Here is a 27186-nt window from a genome sequence, read left to right on the forward strand (position 1 = left end):
TTACTTCGCCTTCTTGAATGTACCTGAGGCGTGAGCAAATTCTCTTCCACAGAGGTCACACGTCACTGGAAGCCTCTTCTTCTTCTTCTTGGGGACGTCAGGCTCTCCACCTGTACCATGGGCCTCCAGCTGATGTTTCTCCAGCTCTTTCTTAGAGTCCTTGGTCTCGTTACACTCCTTACACTGCACCTGTTTGCTCTTGGCCACCCGACAGCGCTTCATGTGCACCTTGAGGCGGCAGTAGAAATGGAAGCTCTTGTCGCAGGCCTTACAGACGAAGCTCTTCTTGGCAGAGTCTGGGGAGGCAGAAGTATCTTTCTCTTGTTGTTCTGGCAAGGAACCAGTCTCTCCTTGACCGTTCTGTTTCCCAGGCTGGCAGTTTTCTTCAGCTGGCTCAGCCGCCTTTTCATCTGCTTTGTCCTTGGCTTCAAGGTGAAATTTATGACTCACCATCCACCTTTCCTTCTCTCCCTTTTCCTCAGTAAGGAAACCTGCACAGGAGAGAGATCTGATGGCTCTGGGAATTTCCTATGTTTCTACTTTGCTTTCTAACTTTCCTTCTTAGGGGAGAATGGAGACTACTTGGGACTGTCATCTTTACTCTCTGATAAACATAGATAGCATCATTTTACATCTATGTCTATGACTTTTCTAAGTATTTGAGAGCATATAAAATAAAGCAGCGATGGGTGAACTCCTAAATGAACTGCTGCCTCTTCTCTCCGATAAGGAAACAACCTGGGGGCCTAACAGGACCCCACCCACCCTGTTTCTTACCAGCATACGCCAACTCCTGCATGACAGGCTGCAGGCCTGGGGAAGATCTGTGGATGCTGCACAGGAGCTGACATATTTCAATGGCCGAGGTGGTTTTTTCCATGGCTCTGCTCAGCAATGCTCTCAGGGAAGCTTCAGGGCTGGCTGTCTCGGAGGAAATGCTCAGAATCTAAATGAATACCATGAGACAAAGGTTTGCGGTTAATATCAGCAGATTTTCTCCATGGTTTTCAACGTAGAAAACAAAGCTAATTTCAGGGAGGCATTGCTCCATCTGTAACAAGTATACATTTCGTGCCATAAATATAGTGGAGAGCCCTCTTTCTCCAAGAATAGGGAAATTAACAAAATTTTAACAAGGAGGCACATATGAAGACAAATGTGCAAATATAAAGGTGCAAGCAAGAAAGCATTGAGGATTTTCTGTGAGAAGTATCTTCTCAGAAACCAGGAGTCTCCCAAAGAACTTTTCTAGAGCTTAGTATTATATGCTTGGAAAGCTATAGGACTTGGTTGTTGGCATTTCTGTCTTGATGATCAAGATAATTTTTCGTAATATATAACTGTTTCAATGTTGGGAAGTAATTCTGCACGATCAGTGGCTTCACGTTTTTAGATACTTAGGTGTACCCTTTTAAACATCATTTTCTTTCATAAAGAAACTCAGGTTTTTTTTTTTTTTTTTTTTTTTTTTTGCGGTACGCGGGCCTCTCACTGCTGTGGCCTCTCCCCTTGCGGAGCACAGGCTCTGGACGCACAGGCTCAGTGGCCATGGCTCACGGGCCCAGCCGCTCTGCGGCATGTGGGATCTTCCTGGACTGGGGCACGAACCCGTGTCCCCTGCATCGGCAGGCAGACTCTCAACCACTGCGCCACCAGGGAAGCCCGAAACTCAGGTTTTTTTTTTTTTAAACAGATTTTTCTTTCTTTTTTTTTTTTTTTTTAGTTTATTAATTAATTTTTGCTGTGTTGGGTCTTCGTTTCTGTGCAAGGGCTTTCTCTAGCTGTGGCAAGCAGGCGCCACTCTTCAACGCGGTGCGCAGGCCTCTCACTATCGCGGCCTCTGTTGGAGCACAGGCTCCAGACGCGCAGGCTCAGTAGTTGTGGCTCACGGGCCTAGTTGCTTCGTGGCATGTGGGATTCTCCCAGACCAGGGCTCGAACCCATGTCCCCTGCATTAGCAGGCAGATTCTTAACCACTGTGCCACCAGGGAAGCCCGAAACTCAGGTTTTTAAAGAAGGTTCAAATAGGGGCTTTAAAGAAGCCAAATTATTTCAAAGCCATCCTCTCAGAATGTTACAGATATCAGCAGAAAAGAGTCAGTACACTGAGAAAATAAAGCTAAACCATCCACAGATGGCCAAATGGAATTTTCATTTTGGAAGATATTTTATTTCTGCCCTTTTCAAGTCTATCTAAATAAACCTGATGTCCCTGGAGGCAGGCTTGAGACTAATTAGTGAGGCTAAAACTGATCAACGGCAGAAGCCCCATCTCTGAAGTGCGAGGCATGCTGGAGAGAGTCTAGCAGATGAATCTCTCCTCTGAAGCCCCACAGAAATGTGTGCCATCTTCTGCCCATCTGAGAGTCAGACCAAGGTGGGGCTGTCACCTGTGTAGACAGAGTTAGGACAGCCTTTCTACACACCTTCCATGCCTACTCGGATCAAAAAGCACGACAGGTGAATTTGTAATTTAATTTTATGCTCCTTTATAATTCTTTCCCACTCAAGATGCACATGATCCTGGGATGAACATCCGTGAATTCCCCCTGCAATCCCCACCTGGTTTTTCTGGGATGCTGGCCACACCGTGAGAAGCCTTACAGAAAATGAGTTGGCACTATTTGTTATCCCATATGGGCAAAAGCTTTGTTCTTTCTATGTTTATTTTGGCTCTTTCTAGAAGCCAGAATAGAGCATGTAATAAGACCAATTTTACTTTTCTTCCTCTGAAAAAAGTTGCTTCTTACAACATGTGAGAGACCAGTATCATGGTTCCCTTTGAGTTTTCCTAGGTTTAAACAAATGGAATAAATCTGGGTTTGAGTCACTTGAACCTGAGTTCCAGTCCTGGCTGCTTCTATGACTAGCTGGTACATCCTATAAACATCACTGACCTCTCAGAGCACGAGCTCCCTTATCTGTAAAATGTGGGTGGCATCACCTGTCACCCAGAGTTGGGAGGATTATAAGAGCAAAAGCATGACAAGTGTTGCTTAGCCTGGGCCTGCCCACAGCAGGTGCTCCAAGGAGCTGGTTCCTCCCTTAGGAGTGAAGACAGTCCCGGGCATCAATGCTGTAAAACTCCCCCAAACACTGTGTTGTTATCCCCACCACACCTCTTTCACAGTCTCTGCCAGGCGCTCTTCCTCTGAGGCCGAGCACTTGAGTTCAGCCCTTTGCTGGATGGCCTCTAGGATCAACCTGTGATGCCTCAGGATGGTTTCGAAGGCAGCACTTTCTGGGGTCATCACTGAACAAAGAGGGATTGAAAACTCATTAGTAAAACTATGAGCACCATTTTTCCCTTTCATCTTTTCTCAACTCAGTTCATCATAATGAGAATATACTTCATCTATCTCCCACCTGGAGTTGGGAGTGAAGAAGATGGCAAACATCACTGTAATCAGAGTATAATTAATATAAGCTTAGAAGAATTGCTGCACATTTTACTTTGAAAGGTTTACAGACTCCCATGTCCTTGAACAAAATTGCCAGTCCTTACTTCTACTGGTCAGGATGTGGAAGACTACCGTAAGAGAGCTGTTTCCTGCAAAGACTGACAATAATCTCTGGTGGGGGCAAAGCCAGCACAGAGGCCAGGCAACCTACCTGCCCGGAAGTAAGCGTCTGCGCCAGGCTCCCTTCGTATTTCCTCCGTGAGCAGGTTCAATGGGCAGGCCTTTGTCTCCTGAGCCACAAGCAGCAGTCGCCAAATGGCTGCTGCAGAGAGAGTCTGCTCTTCTAGAACTGCTGACATCAGAGCACTGAAACCACCTGAACCAGAGTCACGTTTCACAAGCTTCTCCATGACCTTCAAGATGCGGCACAAACATACACATAAGGGACTTTCTAGCCACTGGCCCAGCTGCAGAGCTGCAAGTCTGAGCACTGGGTCGTAGTGAACGTATTTCTGGGGAGGAGTTTTTCAACATCCTTCACTTCTTTCAACCTGAGAGATGTTTATACACGAGAAGGTTCTTCATTCCTCCTTTTGAATGCTTTTCCTTATCACTGCAGAAATTACAACTATCCTACTTGTCACTCTTAGCAATTGAATCACCTACTATCTCCTTCTCTGCTGACCCCTTAGCATTTCTCAACACGGCTGCATGTGTGTATGTTTATATAAAATAGAAATACATTAAAAATATATATATGTTAATCTTTTTTCCTTCTTTCTCAATTTTGCCCACCCTTCCTCCCTCTCTCTTACCTCTCTTTCTCCAGGGGCTAAACTCTTCACATGTGGGATCATTTTTTGTAACATCTGGTTGTCTGTGAAAATCTCTGAGAGGTTTTCGTGATACCGCCTCAATAGTTCAATCCCATAATCATCAGGGCTTGCTTGGACTGTAAGGATATTAGCACAACAACAAAACCTCCTTAACGCCTTTTCTACACGACATGAGGGGAGTTACAAATGCGGACAGAAGAACAGATTAGCACAGCAGCTCTGTCTCTTCTGGAGCATAAGTGCAGCTCGTGGCTTGGGGCCTCACACATGTATGCTCACGTCTCCTCTGGTCTACACTTAATCACTCAGTGTTGCAGGGTCACAAAACCACCAATACTTTGAAAGTTAGCGCCCAGTGGTAGAAGCTAGTGATTGCTCAACCAGGGGGCAATTAGAAGGCTGCACTTGTAAGAGGTGCAGATGTAGAGATTCAAGGGATGTTATCTACCAGGCCTGAGGTAAAGGATCCATGCAGCGATCCAAAGTACAGGCAGGCACGAGTCAGGACGGCGGTAGCAAAGCTGACCCATTGTTCTTCTGTTTATATGCCCTCTCAGCCAATCTGTTAGTTACTCTCTTTTAAGAAAGGTTATATTTATTTGAAAGTAAAGAAAAATCAAAACTATCAGGCATTCCCATTAGCTTTGTAGATATTTAAAAATTTATTTTCCTCTCTGGCCCAGTAACTCCACTTCTGGGAATCTAGCCTTAAGAAATGATCTGAAGGCAAAAAAAAAAAATCTGTGTACAAAGATATTTGCCACTGAGAAGCTTGTGATGATGATGATAACAACTAATATTTACTGATTGCGTATTATATTATGTGCTGAGCACTGTGCTCCATGTTTACATATATCATCTCAAAGTAGCCACAAAAATGAAGGTGGAAGGTACCATTCTTACCACCATCTCACAGGGGAGACAATGAGGTGCAGAAGGGTTAAGTCACTTACTCAGGGTCACAGAGCTACCAAAGAAGTCAGGACGCAAATCCCAGTAATCTTGATAGTCTTTACCATTATGCTACATGTGCCCCTAGACATGGGCATGAGTAAGACAGCATAAGTATACTTATGATAGAAACTACATAGCCTTAAAAAAAATAGAATTCTAGGGAGTGTTCTGAAATGTGGAGGAGAATGTTTATGTTATATTGATAAGTGGGGGAAATGGTAAAATATGGTAGAGTATCTCAACATTGTAAAAATAATGTGATAGATAAAATATGTCAATGTGTTTAATACTGAAATTATCACGTGGTGGGATTTGAAGTTTTCTTATTTTTTAAACTGTTCAAGTTTGTATAAGTATATATTATTCTTACAAGCTAGTTAGAAAGTTCTCTCATTTCCCAAATAGCCTTCTTCTGAAAACCATTTCATTCTCAAACGTTCTGGGACAGGGGATGATTGGCTAGAGTTGGGTTGTTTTTCAAAGGGATAGTCGCAAACTGGCTGGACACGAGGGGTGGTTAATTCTGGGCACTGCTGGGACCGAACAGCACTCCAGTGGGAGTGGGGACGTCAGGACCTGAGTTCCTGCTGCTCACACGTGTGAGTCCATCTGCTCCACAGGCGTTCACAGGTGGCACGTGACAGCCCCGGGAAAGCCACACTTCTAGACCCTGAACCACGGGAACATCACGGGGGAGCTTAATGGAGAAGAAATTCTTAGATTTCCGATCCTAACTCCAGAGATATCGAGAATCACTGATTTGTGACAGCTAGTTTCTCTTTCACAACGGCCTTTCTTAACATTGTCTTATCTCCCCCGCCAGCAAGGAGCCAAAAGGGTGTTTTAAGCTATAATTTTCTGTAGGAGTGGTTCCAGTCCAGAGAGTCAATAATTAACTAATACCTGTGGTGCTCGGCAAAGCAGCTAATTTCTGCAAATTCTCCAGCAGAAGGCCCAAGTTTGGGAATGTCATCTTCACAGCCTGAAGGAGTTTTACCAAACTCTCAGCGCTCAGGGTCTTCTCTTCAGTCATTCTGTGCAACAAATTTTCTATTGTCTCCTTGGGTGTTCCACCCTCACAGCAATTCAGAATCACCTGCAGTGGCAAGCAATCAACCCGACACCAGTTACTGGAAATTCTAAGTGCATTTGACACACCACTGGAAAGACCAGCAAGACAGCATTACAAACCGCCCCGACTCCAGGTCCTCTTCTGCTTGTCTCTAGCGCTAGTTTTGTCATAGTCTCTTCCTTATTCTGGTTCAATAAAAATCCAAAACATTCTCCAAACAAACAGCTCCATGAAAATCTTTCTTTCTCAATTGCGGGTCTGTGCATATTCTTTGCCTCTGACAGTTTGCATTTTGTGAAAATATTCTTACGCTAGGCCTATATGATAGAGCAAGCAGCTTACATCTAAGCTTTAGATTGAGTTTGTTCAGACACTAAGATTGCAAAACTGACTGGCAATTAATAAATACAGTTACAGTGTTTTTCATCTCTGTTCAGTCAAGTACATGACAGTGGCAGAGGCTGCAAGTTCAGAGCAATTCTATTACTTTACTTCCTTTTACGTTATTTGCATTGCAATTTGAATACCCGGATACTTCATACATTTGTCTGTGGCCTCCAAAATAATAGATTTAAAGTGCACTTCAGGATAATTTTTCTAGCAGATTCCTCATTATCCAGCCCTCTCCTCCCCAGTGGCCACATGCACCAGCTCCAGTCACCATCCCACAGTTCTACCCACTTGTTCTTCCCTGGTATGCTAGAGGGTTTTCTGAGTCAAGAGGGCACAGGTCTCCAGCAAAAGGTTGAAAAATCAAACACCTGACAGTTATTTTAAAGATATTTTCCAATCACAATAGAACTAGCCTTAATGGACTGCAATTAAATATGTATAACTTGGCTCTTGTGGATAATGCAGGGGATTATTTCAATACATGTAATCTACAGTAACTGAATTTTGAACTTTCCTTTGGGAAAATGCCAGCTCTCCGGAGAAAGAGTCAAGCAGATGGTCACAGTAGCATGCCAGAGGATGCTATTATCAAATTACTTCTGTTTTAAAATAATAAATTTAGCTATAAAACCAAATTGTTTTTATATATGTAAAAGAAATATCTATATTACATATATGAAAGGCATGTGTATATTATAAATTAAGTTGTCACATACCTTGTCCATACAGAATATAGTCTTTCTCTTTGTTTAAGGTCTAATATATATTAGATTTCTACTAAATGAGCTAAAATTTAAAACTTAAGGGCTTGTATCTAAAAATCATACTGATTTTTGTGCTATGTCTTAGCTCGTAAACAATAACCTGATACAAAACGAGGCAGCCAGATACTGTAAAGAGTGGGTATGAACTTTAAAGCCGGACAGGCCTAGTTTGAAATCCAGTTCTAAAATGTATGGCCTGTGTGACCTTGGGCAATTAAGTCTTTAAACCTTATTCTTCTCATCTGCAAAAGAAGATAATAATACCAACTCTTGCACTGTCAGTATGACAATTCTCTAAAATGAAGTTGCCATTTGTACAGCTGAGCGAAACTCCTAGGACATATGTGATTGTTAATAAATGATAGTGGTTATTGATATCATTAGGAAGCAGGATGCACAGTGGGTAAGAGATGTGCTTTGTTTAGAAGTCTGGGTTCCAATGCTGGCCCCAAGCAGCTGTGCCTTTGGGTACGCTGCTTACCATTCTTAGCTTCTGTTTCTTCATCTTTAAAGTTAGGGTATTAACCATAACTTCATAAAGTTGCTGCGGGGGTAGAATTTAGTAATGCTTTAAAGGTCCTCAGTACGTTACTTGGCACACAGTAAACAATAAATAAATAAATAAATGGCAGCTATAGCAATTACTATTCTTGTATCTGTTTCCAATCCTGAAGTGAAAAAATGCCTATTTACCCCCAGAACCCAAGGTATGTTTACAGAAGGGCCACGGTACCTACGATTAGCATCATTCCATAAGAGAGAAAAAGTTCCAAAAGGCCTGAGAGCATGTTCCACATGGTGTAAAAACCCTGTGCCTATGCGATCAACATTCACCTCTACACTCATGCTTTATTATTTTGCTTCAATTTTCATGAGAAAGAGTAGCCTAATGAAGCTCTGGTGGAACCCCAATCCTAAGAAGTGTTTTTGTGATTTACAACTAATTTAAGTTCTTCTGCTTCAGCCCTTTCTGTCAAGTAAACTGAAAGTGACAGAAGAAACAGACAGCATGGTCTGCCTGGCTGCAGGGAATGGGGCTGAGTTTGGGCTCTACCTATAAATGCTATTTTTATCAAGATAATGAAACAGTTCAAAGGACACATTCAATCTAGCTAATAAGGAAAAAGTTTGAATGAGTAATTGAATGAAATCGCTAAACGAGGAATGAGATATTTCTAGAGCTATAAGCAACTTACTTAAACTGAGTGCCTGAAATTAAACTTAATCTGAAGTCTAAGGAGAAAACAGGGGTTTAATCTTATTCTGTTCATATATTATCTTTCTCAAGAAGTGCAAAAGAGTTAAACTTTTAAAAACATAATTTGCAAAATACAATTTTGAGATTAAAGGTTTTCCCATTTTATATGAAAAAAAGAGCAATATAAGATCGAGAAGAAGAAAATCTAGGATCCAGTCCTCACTATCAATCCAGTACGCAGCCATCACACCAGTGGTTTCTAAACATTTTCTCTCCTGAACATTTAAGCCACTTCCCACAGTTTGATACCACAGAAGTTCTCTGTCCCTATTCCTTCCTTCCAGATATAAAAATATTTTTAGCACAAAGTTGAAATCATAACACCAACAAATACAGTTATCTAGTTGATTTGAGAAGTCATGCCAGCAGTTTTATGAGGATTTTAGCAGCTGGCTGGTGGGAGTGTAAATTGGTACAACCTTCCTGAAGGGCAATTTGGCAATATATATCAAACACTTGAAAAATTTTACTCTCTATTCCAAAATCTCACTTCTTAGAAATTATCCTGAGAAAATAATCTGAGAAGTATGCAACAATTTGTGTGTAAAATGTTCCCCTGTAACATTATTTATAATAGCAAAATATTGAATAGCAAAAACTAAGAAACAAATGCCCCAAAATAATTAATGAATTATGGTATATCCATTAGATAATACAATGCAGCTACCAAAATCCTTATGTAGGTATGGAAATATATTCACAATATATTCAATTAAAAAATAAAGTTACAAAGCTATATGATAATCCCATCCCAGGATGATTCAAATGAGAAAAAGTGGGAGCACATGTTCCAAAATGTTAGTAGTGATCATCTCTGGGTGGTGAGATGGTGGAAGATTTGGACTTTTTTCTTTCTGCTTGTTTTCCCAATTTTCTAAAGATGAACAGTGTATCATTTCTGTAAAAAGTGTCATAACAATTAGAAATGTGCCTAAACACTTTAACTCTTGGGGCAAATGTTTTATATCAAAATCCCACGGAGTCAGAGCAGGAATATCCAACCATCCACGCATCTAAAGATGTAATGTTTGACTATAGTATGCAAGGCACTCAGCAAGCTGGTGTAGCGGATACACGGAGGTATGAAGCAAGAACCTGAGCTTCAAGGTGCTTACTATGTAGTATGTGAAGAAATACTGCAAGGTAAAAAGTGCTCGGTGTCACAAAAGAGGTTTAAAACAAGTACTGCAGAAAGGAGGAAGAGATACTCGACAGTTACCCTTTTCTCAGAGCCAGTCAGGAATTCCTCCTCGCCCGTTTCCAGGAACTCCAAAATAGGTCTCAGCTGTGTTACACACCGGATCAGGTCCTCTTTGTGTTCTAGTAACAGAACCGACAAGGTCTTTCCCTCCTCTGTGCTCCCTGGGGGAGAAAGTGCTAGAGACGAACAAGAGAAGCTCGTCAATTTGAAGAAAATGACAGCATGGTTTGTCAAGAGAGATCTAACAGAATAGTAAAGTGATTCTCAGCCAATTCTGAGCACCCGAATGCAGAATCTCCTTTTGGAGAGGAAAATGCTTTATTATTCTGTTTAAACTCTATGAAAGGAAAAATGTTTCATGTATATGTCGAAACACAAAGCTGTAAAGCCAGCCAGAGGTTAACCTCTGGTTGGCAAGGCCACTGCTTTGTATCTAACCCAAACGAGAGAAACTTCAGCCTTTAAGTGCTGTCAGCAAACCAGTTCACTGTGGGCACTCAAAACACTGATTTGGATGTGTGGCTTTCTGAAGGGCAGGAGAACACTGATGGTATTCTCCAACTCCAAGGTGTCAGATTAGTTAACTAGGGGGTAGAAATGAAGACTCAAATTCAGTTTGTATATATTAACATGCAGTCTCTGGAACTACAGGTAGAATTTATGTGAAAATCACTTTAACAATAACTAAGCCATTGAAGAAATGTATCACTGGAGCAAGCTTTACAGCATCTGCCCAGAATAAAATTCAGTCACTCAGGTGGATAAGGTTTCTCGTACCTTTTGGCTGCACTGCTTCTACAGCCTCTGGCTGTCTGTCTAACAGTGTTGTCTTTACCGCAGGATTAGAATCTTGGAACAGCCTCAACAGGGACACGACAGTCTGAACATCCAGGCTCTCACTTCTTACTTTATCCAGGATTCTCTGGAATGCTGACTGTCCTTCTTCACCCACAAGACATCCCATTATGGTCTGTAGAACACAAGTGCCCAGAAAGACAGATTAGCCAGCCACAAGAACTCCATGCTCCTTGGATTTGGCAAGTGGGCCCTCAACAGTTTGATCCCCACCTACTTGACCTTTCTATGGCATTTGACGGTACTATCACCTCTACAGCACAATTCTCCTCTGACTTCTTGACACTGAAGCATTTTGGGTAAGAACTCACCTTTCTGACCACTCTTTTTCTGCCTTCCTCACTGGCTCTTCTTCCAAATCCATAAGCAAAAGCAGTACCTAAGACTGGTTTCAACTCTTTATTTTTTCTCACTTTATATACTCTCCTTTTGAAAAGCTCTCACACATATAGCTTTAACTATCACCTTTATGAAGACAACCCTGAAAACCAGTGCACTAATCTTGAACTCTGTCTCAATCCAGAGCCACAGTGTCTGTTAGATGTGCCTTATCCTCCATGGGTCTCAGCACCATATGCCCAAAACCCAACTCCCTTCATGACTTTTCAAAACCTAGAGCATTAAAATATCAACAACTCCAGGGGTAAAATAAACAACATTAGCATTCCTTTCTTCGGTCTGACAGAGCATCTCTCACACAAATGGAAGGAATGCCAACTGGAAGGCAGAATTAATATCTCTATTTCAGCAATAATGAAAAATCTGGTAATTGAAACTTAATTTCATGAGTATAGTCTTATGTATAATCTTTATATTTCTACTTGGCAAAACTACAACTTACCTCTGATGTTTTTTAGTGTCGATACTATAAAAGAAAATATTTTCTCATGAGAGTCTTTAGAGAGCAAAAAGGTTTTCTAGACACACACATGCACACACAGCCACATACACAACACAAAAGGATCTCTTGAACATGTACACTGGCAAAGTTCACCTAGACAGTTATTATATATTCTGACAGTAATTATATGTTTAAAATTGTTGTTTAGAGGAACTTTATCTCCTTCTCTCCTCCCAAATAAACAGGATTATAAATGAGTTAGACTTTGTATTTCTTGAGTTTGTTCTAGCTTGTTTCCTGATCAGAGAGCTAAGTTAAACTTAAAAAAAAGGTTCCTATGAATTTTGGTCATCTCCAAAAGTAAACATAGATAAAACACAATTTAATAATCCTTATTAAGTTTTTATTGGAATAAGTAACTTCCATGAACATAAGATAAACTCATTTTGTCTCTATTTTAAAAATAATAAACAAATGAGATAAAAATGTAAGTTGAATGCTTAATTCTCTTTGGTCGCATTTATTCATCCTTTCTTGCTTTTATTAGTTGGCCTAAAATCTCTTTAGAATGCCTCTTCCCTGACAGCAGTAGGGACCTGAGTAGGCAGCCTGGGGTTCCCAGTATGCCTCCAGGTTTTCATGCCCTTGAGCTGAACCTAATGACTTGCTTCTAAGGAAAAGAATATGGCAAATGTAATGGGACACCACTTGTGAGGCTAGGTTACTGTGACTTCCATCTTGCCCATGTGTCGACTCCCTCAGTGTCTTTCCTCTATGGGATGCAAGCTGCCATGTTGAGAGGTACCCTATAGAGAGGCCCATGTGGCAAGAAACTCACATCCCCGGTCAACAGTCAGTGAGTGAGCTTAGAAAGAGACACTCCCCAGCTGAGCATCGACATGTCTGCAGCCCAGGCTGACACCCTGAGTACAGCCCTGTGACAGACCCTGAGCCAGGGACTCAGGTAAGCTATGCCTGGATTTCTGACCCACAGAAACTGTGAGGTCATAAACGTTTGTTCTTTTAAGCTGCTAAATTTTAAGACTAATTTGTTCAACACAGGAGTAGGTATCTTATAAAGACCCACTATTGCTAATGTCCTTAGTTTTAAACCTGTTTCTTCCTCTTTATTCTCCATTTCTATCCTCCCTCCCTCCCTCCCTCCCTCCCTCTTGTGCACTTAACTGATACAACATACAGCTATCTCATTCTATCCTAGGCCAGTTTTCTTCCCCCCAAAGCTCTCTGAATACCCCAGATCCACCTCTCTCAGTATCCAATTTGTCTGGCATTATCATTTGAGCCAGTGGGGAAGAGAAGCTTTCATCAATGGTGGCATCTGATGCGCTTCTCATTATCCTCTCTGCTGTTTCCTCCTCTGCAGAACTGCTCAGCAGTGAAATTAAAACATTTGTTAACTTCATTGCTCAGCAGTGACACCAGGGTGACCATCTGGGAAGAGAAGCGGGGGTAGGCTGATGAAAGGGCCAGAAGGGAGCAGACAGCTGCCTGGAAAGCCCTGCTCTCTGCTCTTTCTTCCAGTACCTACTGGGGACCTGCACCAGAGCCAGTGCTGTAGCTTACTCTACCAGCCCCCTAAGCTGCCTGGGGTTCCACAGTGGAGTTAGCCCTTTTCTGAAATAGGCGATCTGACTAAACAGAAGTTTGTCACATATTGCAATAGGCTGGAATTCACTGATTGCTATCACATAACAGAACTCTAAGAAATGGACCAAAACAGTGTTTTATTCTTTAACCAGACATTTGGAACTCCTTTGATTCTTAGAGTTAAAGGTACTTCAATAAATTTGTATCAATTCATGGTCACAGAAGTACTCAAAGTACTTTTATCTATGAGTGAAATATAGGTCAATATGTTTAAAGATGGGACAGTTTTCTTTCCCTCTGTTATATGTGAAAAAACCATTTAATCTTTCCCTTACGCTCAGATCTTTTAATTGAATTTACTTATTTTCCCAACCATTTGCCTACTGCCTTCGGATTTGTCTTTGTTACACTATATTCTTGTTCGCTCCTGCCTTCCTGAATGCTGAGGGCCAGGCAATGGCACTAATGAGACAGACCACAACAGCTCAATACCATCCCAGATACCGTGCATACTTGCCATCTACTTTACTACTTACATCAGATCCTGGAGGCATTACTACGACTACTTAAAGGAGAGTCAGAGAGGTGAGGTAACTTGCCCAAGTTTGCATGGCTAGTGAGCAGAATACCCTGATGAAACACTGAGCTCATTCCAATGATCTGGCACACCTTTCACCCAGTTCCATCTCCCAAACTTCGAGTGTAACCAAATCCATTTCACTGGATTTTATTGGACTTACTAGAATCAACATCACTTGAACACTGGGTAGCATCTAGACAATCTGTACCATTCCTCCTGGTCTCACTGATTAGTGAAGAGACTGGTATACAATAGGTGATTAATAAATGTTTGTTTAACTGAATGAAATTCCCTTCCCATAAGACCACTAACCCTTCTAGCTATAGCTGCATATCTTAGATTTAATAATTAGCAGAGAGGAGATCTGAAAAAAACAACTTAAGTTCATCTCTCATAGACCTGTAAAGTGAACCCTATCCACTCACTTCTCAAGAAGGTTACCCTATACTGTGTCAGTGAACACAGTCCACAAAACACAGACCTACAGGTCTTGACAAACCTCTGAAGTAGTAACACAGATGAAAACATCAGATTCACATAAGAGCCTTCACTGTTGTCTGCCTTTGAAACAAAGTTGAAGGAAAAAAGGATGCTACCAGGTCTTCAGCTTTGGGAGTCTTTCTAGAACTTTAGGTGAAAAGTGGATCAAACAGCAAGGAAATCAATAGTAGAAAAAGTTATCTCCTTATTCTAGTCAAACACTCACCTTGCTATCTACACAATTAATTAAAAGCAGGGACACAGCTAGGAATAAAGCAAGTAGACAATTAAAAGTTCTAACATAAAAGGTGTAAAAAAGTATAAGTTTGCCTTTAAATACAGGTTTTACTCAGCTCAGCCAGAAAGCCTCTTAGGTCAGTATCAGCTTTTACTAATGGTAAGAGATACTACACTGAGATAGAGACAAGGGGAAGCCACTTTCCCATCCCGGCACCCAAGAGATTTCTCCTTAATCAGTTTTGGCTTTGGTTTCACGCAATTCAAGCTGCCCAGATTCTTCTCATATTGCTGCAATCACTGCTCAGGGAATGGCTTTGCCACCTTTCATCATTTATCTCAGGAAATAAAATAATCAGGACACTGGTTCATGATGTCCTCCCTTAACGCAATCCAGGTCAGGTACATACCTCATATCTGTTTTTAAGAAAAGGAGCAGGCTGGTCCATCTCAATCAGAACATCACTCACAAGCCTTAACAGGCCTCAAAATTACACACCTAAGTGTAGATTATAGTTAACGTTGAGCCATCTTTTTAATTTATGATGATGAACCAAATAACAGCCAACAACAACAAAAAACATTCAAAGCTCTCTGGGAGCTAAAGATGTATAAACAGAACAGTGACAAACAAAACCCCCAAACAACCTTTACAACTGTAGCTAAAATGCAGAATGATGTTCCAAGTGAACAGTTCTAATAAATACGTTCGACACTGAAGTCTTTTGGGGATTCCTGTAGTTGGGTGACTTCTGTATACACGTCTCAAAAAATTACATACGTGGCAGGATTTCTTTGCTGTCAAGACATTCTGTAAGGATAGGGATCCAGTCTTATTTATGTTTATTTTCCTAGCAACCAGCTCAATGCCTGGCACATACCAGTTGCTCAGTAAATATCTGCTGAATCAAGGAGAAAGCAAAGAATAACACTTGGGAAATGCGTATTCAGCAGCTACTCAAAACACTGAGAGCTGTCAGCACAGACACTGTGACATCTGCCATCATACATTAAGAATTTTGTTAAGCCATTAACTTCTCCAGCAATGCTTCTCAAAATGTAGTCTAGAGATACCAAAAAAGCAGTCCACGGGGAACTTGTTAAAGATGGAGATTCCCAAGCTCTACCACAACGTAAGAATCAGACTCTGGAAATGCGGTCTGGAGGTGTACATTTTAACAAATCCACCGTTTTAACAAGTGCATCATTTTTATATATACTGAACTGCTGTTCTAGAGACTGATGGCTTTGTATGAGACACTACACCTGCAGTTCAGGAAGCTACTTCCAAGGGTAATGGTATCTATCTGAAAGCATGACTTAAGCAAACTAAGCTTAAAACATCAACAGCAAACCATCTCATGTCAGAGTAAGTGACCACGGCACTAGGATATTATAAGGCATTAAGTGAAAAAGGAGTTTCAAGACTGACTGAGTCTAAAAATGACTTTTTTTAAATGACTTTTTAATTTTTAATATTTTTTTAAATTTTAATCACTTTATTTTATTATTTTTTTCTTTCTCTCTTTCCTCCCTTTTCTTCTGAGCCGTGTGGCTGACAGGGTCTTGGTGCTCCAGCCGGGTGTCAGGCCCGAGCCTCTTAGGTGGGAGAGCTGAGTTCAGGATATTGGACCACCAGAGACCTCCTGGCCCCACGTAATAGCAAACGGCAAAAGCTCCCCCAGAGATCTCCATCTCAATGCTAAGACGCAGCTCCACTCAACGACCAGCAAGCTACAGTGCTGGACACCCTATGCCAAACAACTAGCAAGACAGGAACACAACCCCGCCCATTAGCAGAGAGGCTGCCTAAAATCATAATACAGTCACAGACACCCCAAAACACATCACCAGACACAGTCCTGCCCACCAGAAGGATCCAGCTTCATCCACCAGAACACAGGCACTAGTCCCCTCCCCCAGGAAGCCTACACAACCACTGAACCAACCTTAGCCACTGGGGACAGACACCAAAAACAACGGGAACTACAAACCTGCAGCCTGCGACAAGGAGACCCCAAACACAGTAAGTCAATCAAAATGAGAAGACAGAGAAACACACAGCAGATGAAGGAGCAAGGTAAAAACCCACCAGACCAAACAAATGAAGAGGAAATAGGCAGTCTACCTGAAAAAGAATTCAGAGTAATGATAGTAAAGATGATCCAAAATCTTGGAAATACAATGGAGAAAATACAAGAAACGTTTAACAAGGACCTAGAAGAACTAAAGAGCATAAAACAATGATGAACAACACAATAAATGAAATTAAAAATTCTCTACAAGGAATCAATAGCAGAATAACTGAGGCAGAAGAACAGGTAAGTGACATGGAAGATAAAACAGTGGAAATAACTACCACAGAGCAGAATAAAGAAAAAAGATTGAAAAGAATTGAGGACAGTCTCAGAGACCTCTGGGGCAACATTAAATGCACCAACATTCAAATTATAGGGGTCCCAGAAGAAGAAGAGAAAAAGAAAGGGACTGAGAAAATATTTGAAGAGATTATAGTTGAAAACTTCCCTAATATGGGAAAGGAAATAATCAAGTCCAGGAAGCATAGAGAGTCCCATACAGGATAAATCCAAGGAGAAACATGCTGAGACACATATTCATCAAACTATCAAAAATTAAATACAAATAAAAAATATTAAAAGCAGCAAGGGAAAAGCAACAAATAACATACAAAGGAATACCCATAAGGTTAACAGCTGATCTTTCAGCAGAAACTCTGCAAGCCAGAAGGGAGTGGCAAGACATATTTAAAGTGATGAAAGGGAAAAACCTACAACCAAGATTACTCTACCCAGCAAAGATCTCATTCAGATTTGACGGAGAAATTAAAACCTTTACAGACAAGCAAAAATTAAGAGAATTCAGCACCACCAAATCAGCTTTACAACAAATGCTAAAGGAACTTCTCTAGACAGGAAACACAAGAGAAGGAAAAGACCTACAATAATAAACCCAAAACATTTAAGAAAATGGTAATAGGAACATACATATCAATAATTACCTTAAATGTAAATGGATTAAATGCTCCAACCAAAAGACACAGACTGGCTGAATGGATACAAAAACAAGACCCGTATATATGTTGTCTACAAGAGACCCACTTCAGGCCTAGGGACACATACAGACTGAAAGTGAGGGGATGGAAAAAGATATTCCATGCAAATGGAAATCAAAAGAAAGCTGGAGTAGCAATCCTCTTACCAGAAAAAATAGACTTTAAAACAAAGACCAGGGCTTCCCTGGTGGCGCAGTGGTTAAGAGTCTGCCTGCTGATGTAGGGGACATGGGTTCGTGCCCTGGTCCAGGAAGATCCTGCAAGCCGCGGAGCGGCTGGGTCCGTGAGCCATGGCCGCTGAGCCTGTGCATCCGGAGTCTGTGCTCCGCAACGGGAGAGGCCACAACAGTTAGAGGCCCGCGTACCGCAAAAAAACAAAAAACAAAAACAAAGACCATTACAAGAGACAAAGAAGGACACACATAATGATCAAGGGATCAATCCAAGAAGAAGATACAACAATTGTAAATATTTATGCACCCAACACAGGAGCACCTCAATACATAAGGCAAATGCTAACAGCCATAAAAGGGGAAATCGAAAGTAACACAACAATAGTAACACCCTACTTTCACCAATGGACAGATCATCCAAAATGAAAATAAATAAGGAAATAGAAGCTTTAAATGACATATTCAACAAGATGGACTTAATTGATATTTATAGGACATTCCAGCCAAAAACAACAGAATACACTTTCTTCTCAAGTGCTCATGGAACATTCTCCAGGATAGATCATATCTTGGGTCACAAATCAAGCCTTGGTAAAATTAAGAAAATTGAAATTGTAACAAGTATCTTTTCTGACCACAGTGCTATGAGACTAGATATCAATTACAGGGAAAAATCTGTAAAAAATACAAACACATGGAGGCTAAACAGTACACTACTAAATAACCAAGAGATCACTGAAAAAGTCAAAGAGGAAATCAAAAAATACCTAGAAACAAATGACAATGAAAACACGATGACCCAAAACCTATGGGATGCAGCAAAAGCAGTTCTAAGAGGGAAATTTATAGCAATAAAATCCTACTGCAAGAAACAAGAAACATCTCAAATAAACAACCTAAACTTACACCTAAAGCAATTAGAGAAAGAAGAACAAAAAACCCCCAAAGTTAGCAGAAGGAAAGAAATCATAAAGATCAGATCAGAAATAAATGAAAAAGAAATGAAGGAAATGATAGCAAAGACCAATAAAACTAAAAGCTGGTTTTTTGAGAAGATGAACAAAATTGATAAACCATTAGCCAGACTCATCAAGAAAAAAAGGGAGAAGTCTCAAATCAACAGAATTAGAAATGAAAATGGAGAAGTAACAACTGACAGTGCAGAAAAACAAAGGATCATGAGAGATTACTACAAGCAACTATATGCCAATAAAATGGACAACCTGGAAGAAATGGACAAATTCTTAGAAAAGCACAACCTTCAGAGACTGAACCAGGAAGAAACAGAAAATACAAACAGATGAATCACAAGCACTGAAATTGAAACTGTGATTAAAAATCTTCCAACAAACAAAAGCCCAGGACCAGATGGCTTCACAGGTGAATTCTATCAAACATTTAGGGAAGAGCTAACACCTATCCTTCTCAAACTCTTCCAAAATAAAGCAGAGTGAGGAACACTCCCAAACTCATTCTACGAGGCCACCATCACCTTCATACCAAAACCAGACAAAGATGTCACAAAAAAAGAAAACTACAGGCTAATATCACTGATGAACATAGATGCAAAAATCCTCAACAAAATACTAGCAAACAGAATCCAACAGCACATTAAAAGGATCATACACCATGATCAAGTGGGGTTTATCTCAGGAATGCAAGGATTCTTCAATATACGCAAATCAATCAATGTGATAAGCCATATTAACAGAGTGAAAGATAAAAATCATATGATCATCTCAACAGATGCAGAGAAAGCTTTTGACAAAATTCAACACCCATTTATGATAAAAAACCGTCCAGAAAGTAGGCATAGAGGGAACTTACATCAACATAATAAAGGCCACATATGACAAACCCACAGCCAGCATCATTCTCAATGATGAAAACCTGAAAACATTTCCACGAAGATCAGGAACAAGACAAGGTTGTCCACGCTCACCACTATTATTCAACATAGTTTTGGAAGTTTTAGCCACAGCAATCAGAGAAGAAAAAGAAATAAAAGGAATCCAAATTGGAAAAGAAGAAGTAAAGCTGTCACTGTTTGCAGATGACATGATACTATACATAGAAAATCCTAAAGATGCTGCCAGAAAACTACTAGAGCTAATCAATGAATCTGGTAAAGTAGCAGGGTACAAAATTAATGCACAGAAATCTCTTGCATGCCTATACACTAATGATGAAAAATCTGAAAGAGAAATTAAGGGAACACTCCCATTTACCAATGCAACAAAAAGAATAAAATACCTAGGAATAAACCTATCGAAGGAGACAAAAGACCTATATGCAGAAAACTATAAGACACTGATGAAAGAAATTAAAGATGATATAAACAGATGGAGAGATATACCATGTTCTTGGATTGGAAGAATCAACATTGTGAAAATGACTCTACTATCCAAAGCAATCTACAGATTCAATGCAATCTCTATCAAACTACCAATGGCATTTTTCACAGAACTAGAACAAAAAATTTCACAATTTGTATGGAAACACAAAATACCCCGAATCGCCAAAGCAACCTTGAGAAAGAAAAATGGAGCTGGAGTAATCAGGCTCCCTGACTTCAGACTATACTACAAAGCTACAGTAATCAAGACAGTATGGTACTGGCACAAAAACAGAAATATAGATCAATGGAACAGACAGAAAGCCCAGAGATAAACCCACGCACATATGGTCACCTTATCTTTGATAAAGGAGGCAAGAATATACAATGGAGAAAAGATAGCCTTTCGATAAGTGGTGCTGGGAAAACTGGACAGCTACATGTAGAAGAATGAAATTAGAACACTCCCTAACACCATACACAAAAATAAACTCAAAATGGATAAAAGACCTAAATGTAAGACCAGACACTATAAGACTCTTAGAGGAAAACATAGGTAGAACACTCTATGACATAAATCACAGCAAAATCCTTTTTGAGCCACCTCCTAGAGTAATGGAAATAAAAACAAAAATAAATAAATGGGACCTAATGAAACTTAAAAGCTTTTGCACAGCAAAGGAAACCATAAACAAGACGAAAAGACAATCCTCAGAATGGGAGAAAATATTTGCAAACGAAGCAACTGACAAAGGATTAATCTCTGCAATATACAAGCAGCTCATACAGCTCAATATCAAAGAAACAAATAACCCAATCCAAAAATGGGCAGAAGACCTAAACAGACATTTCTCCAAAGGAGATATACATATTGCCAACAAACACATGCAAGGATGCTCAACATCACTAATCATTAGAGAAATGTAAATCAAAACTACAATGAGGTATCACCTCACACCAGTCAGAATGGCCATCATCAAAAAAATCTACAAACAATAAATGCTGGAGAGGGTGTGGAGAAAAGGAAACCCTCTTGCACTGTTGGTGGGAACGTAAATTGATACAGCCACTATGGAGAACAGCATGAAGGTTCCTTCAAAAACTAAAATCAGAACTACCATATGACCCAGCAATCCCACTACTGGGCATATACCCTGAGAAAACCATAATTCAAAAAGAGACATGTACCACAATGTTCATTGCAACTCTATTTACAATAGTCAGGACATGGAAGCAACCTAAATGTCCATTGACAGATGAATGGATAAAGAAGATATGGTACATATATTCAATGGAATATTACTCAGCCATAAAAAGAAACAAAATTGAGTTATTTGTAGTGAGGTGGATGGACTTAGAGACTGTCATGCAAAGTGAAGTAAGTCCAAAAGAGAAAAGCAAATACCGTATGGTAACACATAAATATGGAATCTAAAAAAAAATGGTTCTGAAGAACTTACAGGCAAGACAGGAATAAAGATGCAGGCATAGAGAATGGACTTGAGGACACAGGGAGGGGGAAGGGTAGGCTGGGATGAAGTAAGAGAGTGGCATGGACATATATACACTACCAAATGTAAAATAGATAGCTAGTGGGAAGCAGCCACATAGCACAGGGAGATCACCTCAGTGCTCTGTGACCACCTAGAGGGGTGGGATAGGGAGGGTGGGAGGGAGACGCAAGAGGGAGGGGATATGGGGATATATGTATACATATAGCTGATTCCCTTTGTTATAAAGCAGAAACTAACACACCATTGTAAAGCAATTATACGCCAACAAAGATGTTAAAAATAAATAAATAAAAAATTTTAAAAAAATACTGAGTTAATGTATCAGCAAACAAAAGCAGTCGTCACCTACTGAGCTCCTTCTATGTGCCTGCCGTTTTAGTGTGAGTTTTACATAAAGCTTAATTAATTTCACAATGACCCTATGATGTAGGTGATAACACTACCAAATTTTACAAATTAGGAAATTAAGGCTTTCAGGTATTAAGCTGCTGAAGCTAACAATACTAGTAAATGGTAGAGCTGGATAAATAAATGGTATGTCCATACAATGGGACCCTGCTCAGCAATAAAAAGGAATGAACATGCAACAACTTGGGTGAACCTCAAAATAGTTATGCTGAATGCAAGAAGCCAGACCAAAAGGAATACAGATTATATGATTCCATTTATAAAATACTCTAGAAAATGCACATTCATCTAGAGAGAGAGAAAACAGACAAGTGTTACCTGGAAAATAGCAAGTGGAAAGGGGCAGGATGGACGGATTGCAAAGGGATGTGACAAGATTTTTAGGGGTGATGATTATGTTCACTATCTTGATTGTGATGATGATTTCAGGTTTCAAAACTTAGCAAACTATAACCTTTAAATATGTACAATTTGCTGTACATCAATCATACCTCAAGCTGTCTAAAATAAAGTGAGAGAGAAAGAGAGAAGTACAGGGCCTACATACAAAGCAGTACCTCCCCAACTCTATATTTAATTTAATCTTACGTTCTTAAAGTATTTTTCCTTTTTTCTTTCTGTAGCTGAACAATTTATTATAGAATAAAACAGAATCAGTTTTAAATATAGCTACCAAGTGATTTGTAGTGCTCTTACTCTGACCTCTAAAACCGAGGAAGAAATAACATAAGCCTATAATGATCAGCAACAGTGAATCAGTGTTATTGCAAAGTACTATTAACGTTATTGCCATCAAATGATTAGGACAAGCAGTGGGGGGAAAATGTTGAATGAATCCCTGTACAGCAAACATTTCTTGAACACCTGTATGTGCCAGACACTTTTAGGTACACGTGTTGGGAAAAAAATGCATAAGGCACAGTTTAAGTTAGTACAGAGGTGACACTAATAATTTGAGTATTGCTGATCTAAGGAATGATGTTGCTCCTCTGTAACCAAAGTTAAGTGGAGAGGAAGTCTTAAGAGAGAAAATGAAGAGGTGTGTCTATAAGCTATCGAGGTAGCAAACTAGTGACAAAATGATGGATTGAACAGCTAAGAGAACATCCAAGTGCAAAAATACAAAACCATAATGTCCTTCAGCATAATCAGTACAAAGAGTATCAAGGATTTACCACTTGAAACCTCCCCTAAGAGAGTCATCAGGGTCAGCCCAGTCTTGTAAACAGCTTATCTCTCAAAAAAACAATTTAGAGCCAACTGTCGATAGACCATGGTTAAAGTAAATACTTGATCTTGAATTTGTTTTTTAAAAAGTAACTTGCTATGAATCAGGGAACTATTTAAATAGTAGAAGGCATTTATTGCTTGGATTAATAGTAAATAACAGGGCTCCCCTGGTGGTGCAGTGGTTGAGAGTCTGCCTGCCAATGCAGGGGACATCGGTTCGAGCCCTGGTCTGGGAAGATCCCACGTGCTGCGGAGCAACTGAGCCCGCGAGCCACAATTACTGAGCCTGCGCGTCTAGAGCCTGTGCTCTGCAACAAGCGAGGCCACGATAGTAAGAGGCCTGCGCACTGCAATGAAGAGTGGCCCCCGCTTGCCACAACTAGAGGAAGCCCTCGCACAGAAACGAAGACCCAACACAGCCATAAATAAATAATAAAAAAAATTAAAATTGCAACCTCCCTTTAAAAAAAAAAAAGTAACTAACAGACACTAAATTGTCTACAGCAACATGGGAGGCCTCCCCACACTAACCCCTCAGTCAGATGAGCAAGACTACAGGGGCAGTGCCCGCTCACTCTGCCAGCACCTCTCAGAATGGGAAGCATGGCCGGAAGAAAGGGGAAGCAAGGGAGTCCTAAAGTGGCAGTGCAGTCAACCCTACAGCACCAGGTGTGAGGAACTGGGTAGTGAGGGAGCCCACAGGTGGGGATGCACCTCACTGAGATAATGAAAAAACAGAAAACGTCAGCTAAGAAATAGAGCATGATAACCATTTGACAGTTTTCTGTCAGGTGATGCCTATGTACCTTTATACATACATGACATACACGCATCATTTTTATCCCTTTGGGAGGCAGTAACTCAATGTGTAAGAGGAGAGCTCTAAAGTCAGAATGCTTAGGTTTGAATTCTTGCTCAGAGCTTAGTTTTATGAGCTCTGCAACCTTGGCCGAGTTACATCACCTCTTTGAGACAGTTCTTCTCATCCATAAAACAGTGATAAAAAATAATAAAATAGTATCCACCTCAATGATTTTTGTGAGGATTAGATGAGATAACATATGTATTGATACCAAGTGTATCAAGGTAAGAATTCAATAAATGTTCACCATTATTGTTTTTATGTCTGAAAATGACCACTGTATTCCTAAACACGATGCAATTTACTGTGTAAGTCCATATTAAATCCTTTTCGTACCATGTTTTGAGTATTTATTGTTGTTTGGTTTTTTGTTTTTATTACTTCATCTCTGATTTGGGGTTATCCATAACTACCTTCTGCCCCATTTTATTCCTGATTAATCAGGAGGAAATGGTAAGCTCAGTTAAGTATCCTGGATCAAAACCGGTTGTAAGCTGGGATCCACCTAGTGATCAAAATATAACTTCGTTTTGAAAGTCTCTTGCCTAGCACTTTTGCATGACTGTCCTTTAGGGGATAAATGTCAAAAAAAAAAAAATTTAAAGTTTGAAAAAAATTGAGATCCTGATAACTGATCTGCTATCCTGAGAACACTAAACCAGCAAACAAATAAAACTCATGGTACCTACCTCCTTCTGTGCACCTTTAATTTCTGAACATTCTTCTAGTCTTTTTAAAACATCCTGGGTAATCAAGAGTGCATCTGAGAAGATTTTTTCATTTTCTAGAAGAAAATTCAGCTGGTAATGCTTCCCCTCATACTCTGAATGTAAAACAAAACAAAATTTAAAAAATCAGTGATTGATTACTTGAAATAATTTTTAAAAGTTTAAGCTGTCTGAGAACCTTTAGGTCATGTACTGCATTTGTAAACAAAACAGCTAATGTATCAGTTATGAGTAATAGCAAACAGCATCTCTAATAGCTTCCTCCTTTGTGCCATCATCATCCTAGTTAAAATAACGGGTAAGAATCAAAGATGGTACATGGTTATTTCAATACTGCTTTTCTGCTCTGTGGTTCATCTTCAGGCTTGCAACACTCAAAACCACAGACACTTTTAAAAGAAGAATACCCTAGTACAAGTATTGCATTGGATTTTGGTTTCCAATCTAACAGTGATCTTTGATAAATTTATCAATGAAACAAACAAACAAACAAAAAAATCATAAAGATCACTGAATCTAGTAACTGACAACAGAAGGACAGATTACAAAACAACTATTAAATGAATATTACCTGATTCTGGGCTTGCTTCCTTTGCCTCACTAAAGGTTTGTACAACAGGAGAAGGGGAAAAATCTTCAGCTGTCAGAGGAGTCTCCACTGGGGTGTCTGCATTCCCCTGAATCCCCTGGGCAGCGGAAGGATCCACACTCATCTCTTGCACAACCGTCTGGATCACTTCCCCCACCTCGGCTTTCACAGGGCCCCCTGGAGGGGTGGAAACATCCGGGGAAGAATGAAGCTCTCCAGCACCCTCGGAGGAAAGGATTTCTACTTCAGGCTTCTCCAACTCCTTCCTGGATGACTCTGAGGATGGTGTGGAGACATCCCTCACCAGCTGACCCTGAACAGAGCAGTTTACAAGGCTAGCTAGAAGATTTTTACAACTAACAGCCACATCAAACATCTGTAGGCTGTCGGCTAAGGAGATGATTTTGGAGAAGTTGTGTTTGCCCACAGGTAGTTTGCCAGTGTACATCATTTCTAACAAGAGGGCAAACTCCTCAGGGCTCACGACAGATGCATCGATGGAGATGGTGTCTGTGTTGTCCAGCAGGGTTTTGAACAGGAGGCTGGCAGCAGCCAGGACAAGTTTGTGGGCCCTGAAGTAAATGGTACCAATGGAAATGGTGCAGTCACAGAACTGCTGCTCCTTGCACAGCGTGTAGAGCTGCTGCAGCAGCTGCCGGCTATAGTTGGGAAGCTCCATCGCATCAGCTCTGTCTGAGGACTTCCTTTACTCTCTTCTTCCAGAATCACTTTGTGAGGATCAGCACTAGATCCTGGAAAACCCCCAAAAATGCCATGTTAATACTTCATAAGCACACAGGGAAATGCCCTGAATGAAATATGAAAATGAACAGGCAATTCACTGGTTCATTCAGCAAATGCTGCTGAACAGGAAGGGGTACTGTGCCAGGTATACTGAATTAATCATGATAATAACTGGCATGGGTTTAACTGCATGAACAGGACTATGCTTAGTGTGTCATCTGGATGATCTCATTTGATCCTCACAAAAACTCACTGGAAAAGTACTGTATCCTCTCCATTTTATACATAAGACTGAAGCTCAAAGAGACTGAGAGAACCAGCTTAAGGAAAAACAGCCATTAAGTGGCATACCCATGTCTCACTGATTTCAAAGCTGTAAGTGACTATATTGCTAAATGCATTCTGCTCTCAAGTTCTCAGCCAAATGAAGGAGACATATATATATATATATAAACAGATTTATAATACAATGTCCTCATATTACTTGACCTATCTGCAGCCCTGAATACAGGTCGTCATTCCCTCCCCTTTAAAATGCATTTTTCACTTGATCCTGCGCTCTCTGGTTCCTTTGCTGGGTTCTCTGCATCACTTTGGCCTCTAAAGTTTGCTGTGCTCCAGGACTGTCATCTCACTTCTTCTCTCTCATCTGATTCCATACCTTTGAAATAGCTAAATGTTGAGAGCTTTTAGATTTGTATTTCCAGCTCAGCCCTTTCCTCTGAACTGCAGACGCACACTTCCAACTACCTATTGAACATCTCTAATTGGAGGCCTGTTAGGTTTCTTAAACTTAAATCCAAACTCCCCTGCCATCTTCCCCACTTCACAGCAATTCTTCACAGAACAATTCTTCTAGTTGTTCAGACCAAAAACCTAGAAATCATCCTTAACTCCTGTTTTTTCTCATATCCCTTACCCAATCCTTTATAAATCCTGTTGGCTCTACCTTCAAAATATATCCAAAATCCAATCACTTATTACTACCTCCACTGGTTCTACTCTGGTCAGCCCAAGCCGCCATCACCTTTTATTTGGATATTGCAACAA

General features: G+C 40.3%; 1 protein-coding gene across 2 annotated transcripts in view; it reads right to left on the reverse strand.

Moving 5' to 3' along the window:
• Positions 1-27186, reverse strand: part of ZBTB40 (zinc finger and BTB domain containing 40) — an 80722-nt gene that overhangs the window by 19322 nt on the left and 34214 nt on the right. Inside the window, exons 2-11 of one of the 2 annotated variants that reach the window (XM_082656189.1) lie at positions 25375-26144; positions 24765-24898; positions 10657-10849; positions 9898-10055; positions 6095-6287; positions 4217-4353; positions 3613-3814; positions 3120-3253; positions 778-946; positions 24-491 (exon numbers count right to left, since the gene is read on the reverse strand). In XM_082656189.1, the coding sequence (XP_082512315.1) occupies positions 24-491; positions 778-946; positions 3120-3253; positions 3613-3814; positions 4217-4353; positions 6095-6287; positions 9898-10055; positions 10657-10849; positions 24765-24898; positions 25375-26071 (2485 nt within the window). In that variant the 5' untranslated portion in view covers positions 26072-26144. The remainder of the gene's footprint in view (positions 1-23; positions 492-777; positions 947-3119; positions 3254-3612; positions 3815-4216; positions 4354-6094; positions 6288-9897; positions 10056-10656; positions 10850-24764; positions 24899-25374; positions 26145-27186) is intronic. The other variant, XM_082656190.1, reaches the window with a different exon arrangement.

This window comes from Grampus griseus (assembly GCF_964374135.1).
Source record: "Grampus griseus genome assembly, chromosome: 1".
In the NCBI taxonomy this organism is placed as follows: domain Eukaryota; kingdom Metazoa; phylum Chordata; class Mammalia; order Artiodactyla; family Delphinidae; genus Grampus; species Grampus griseus.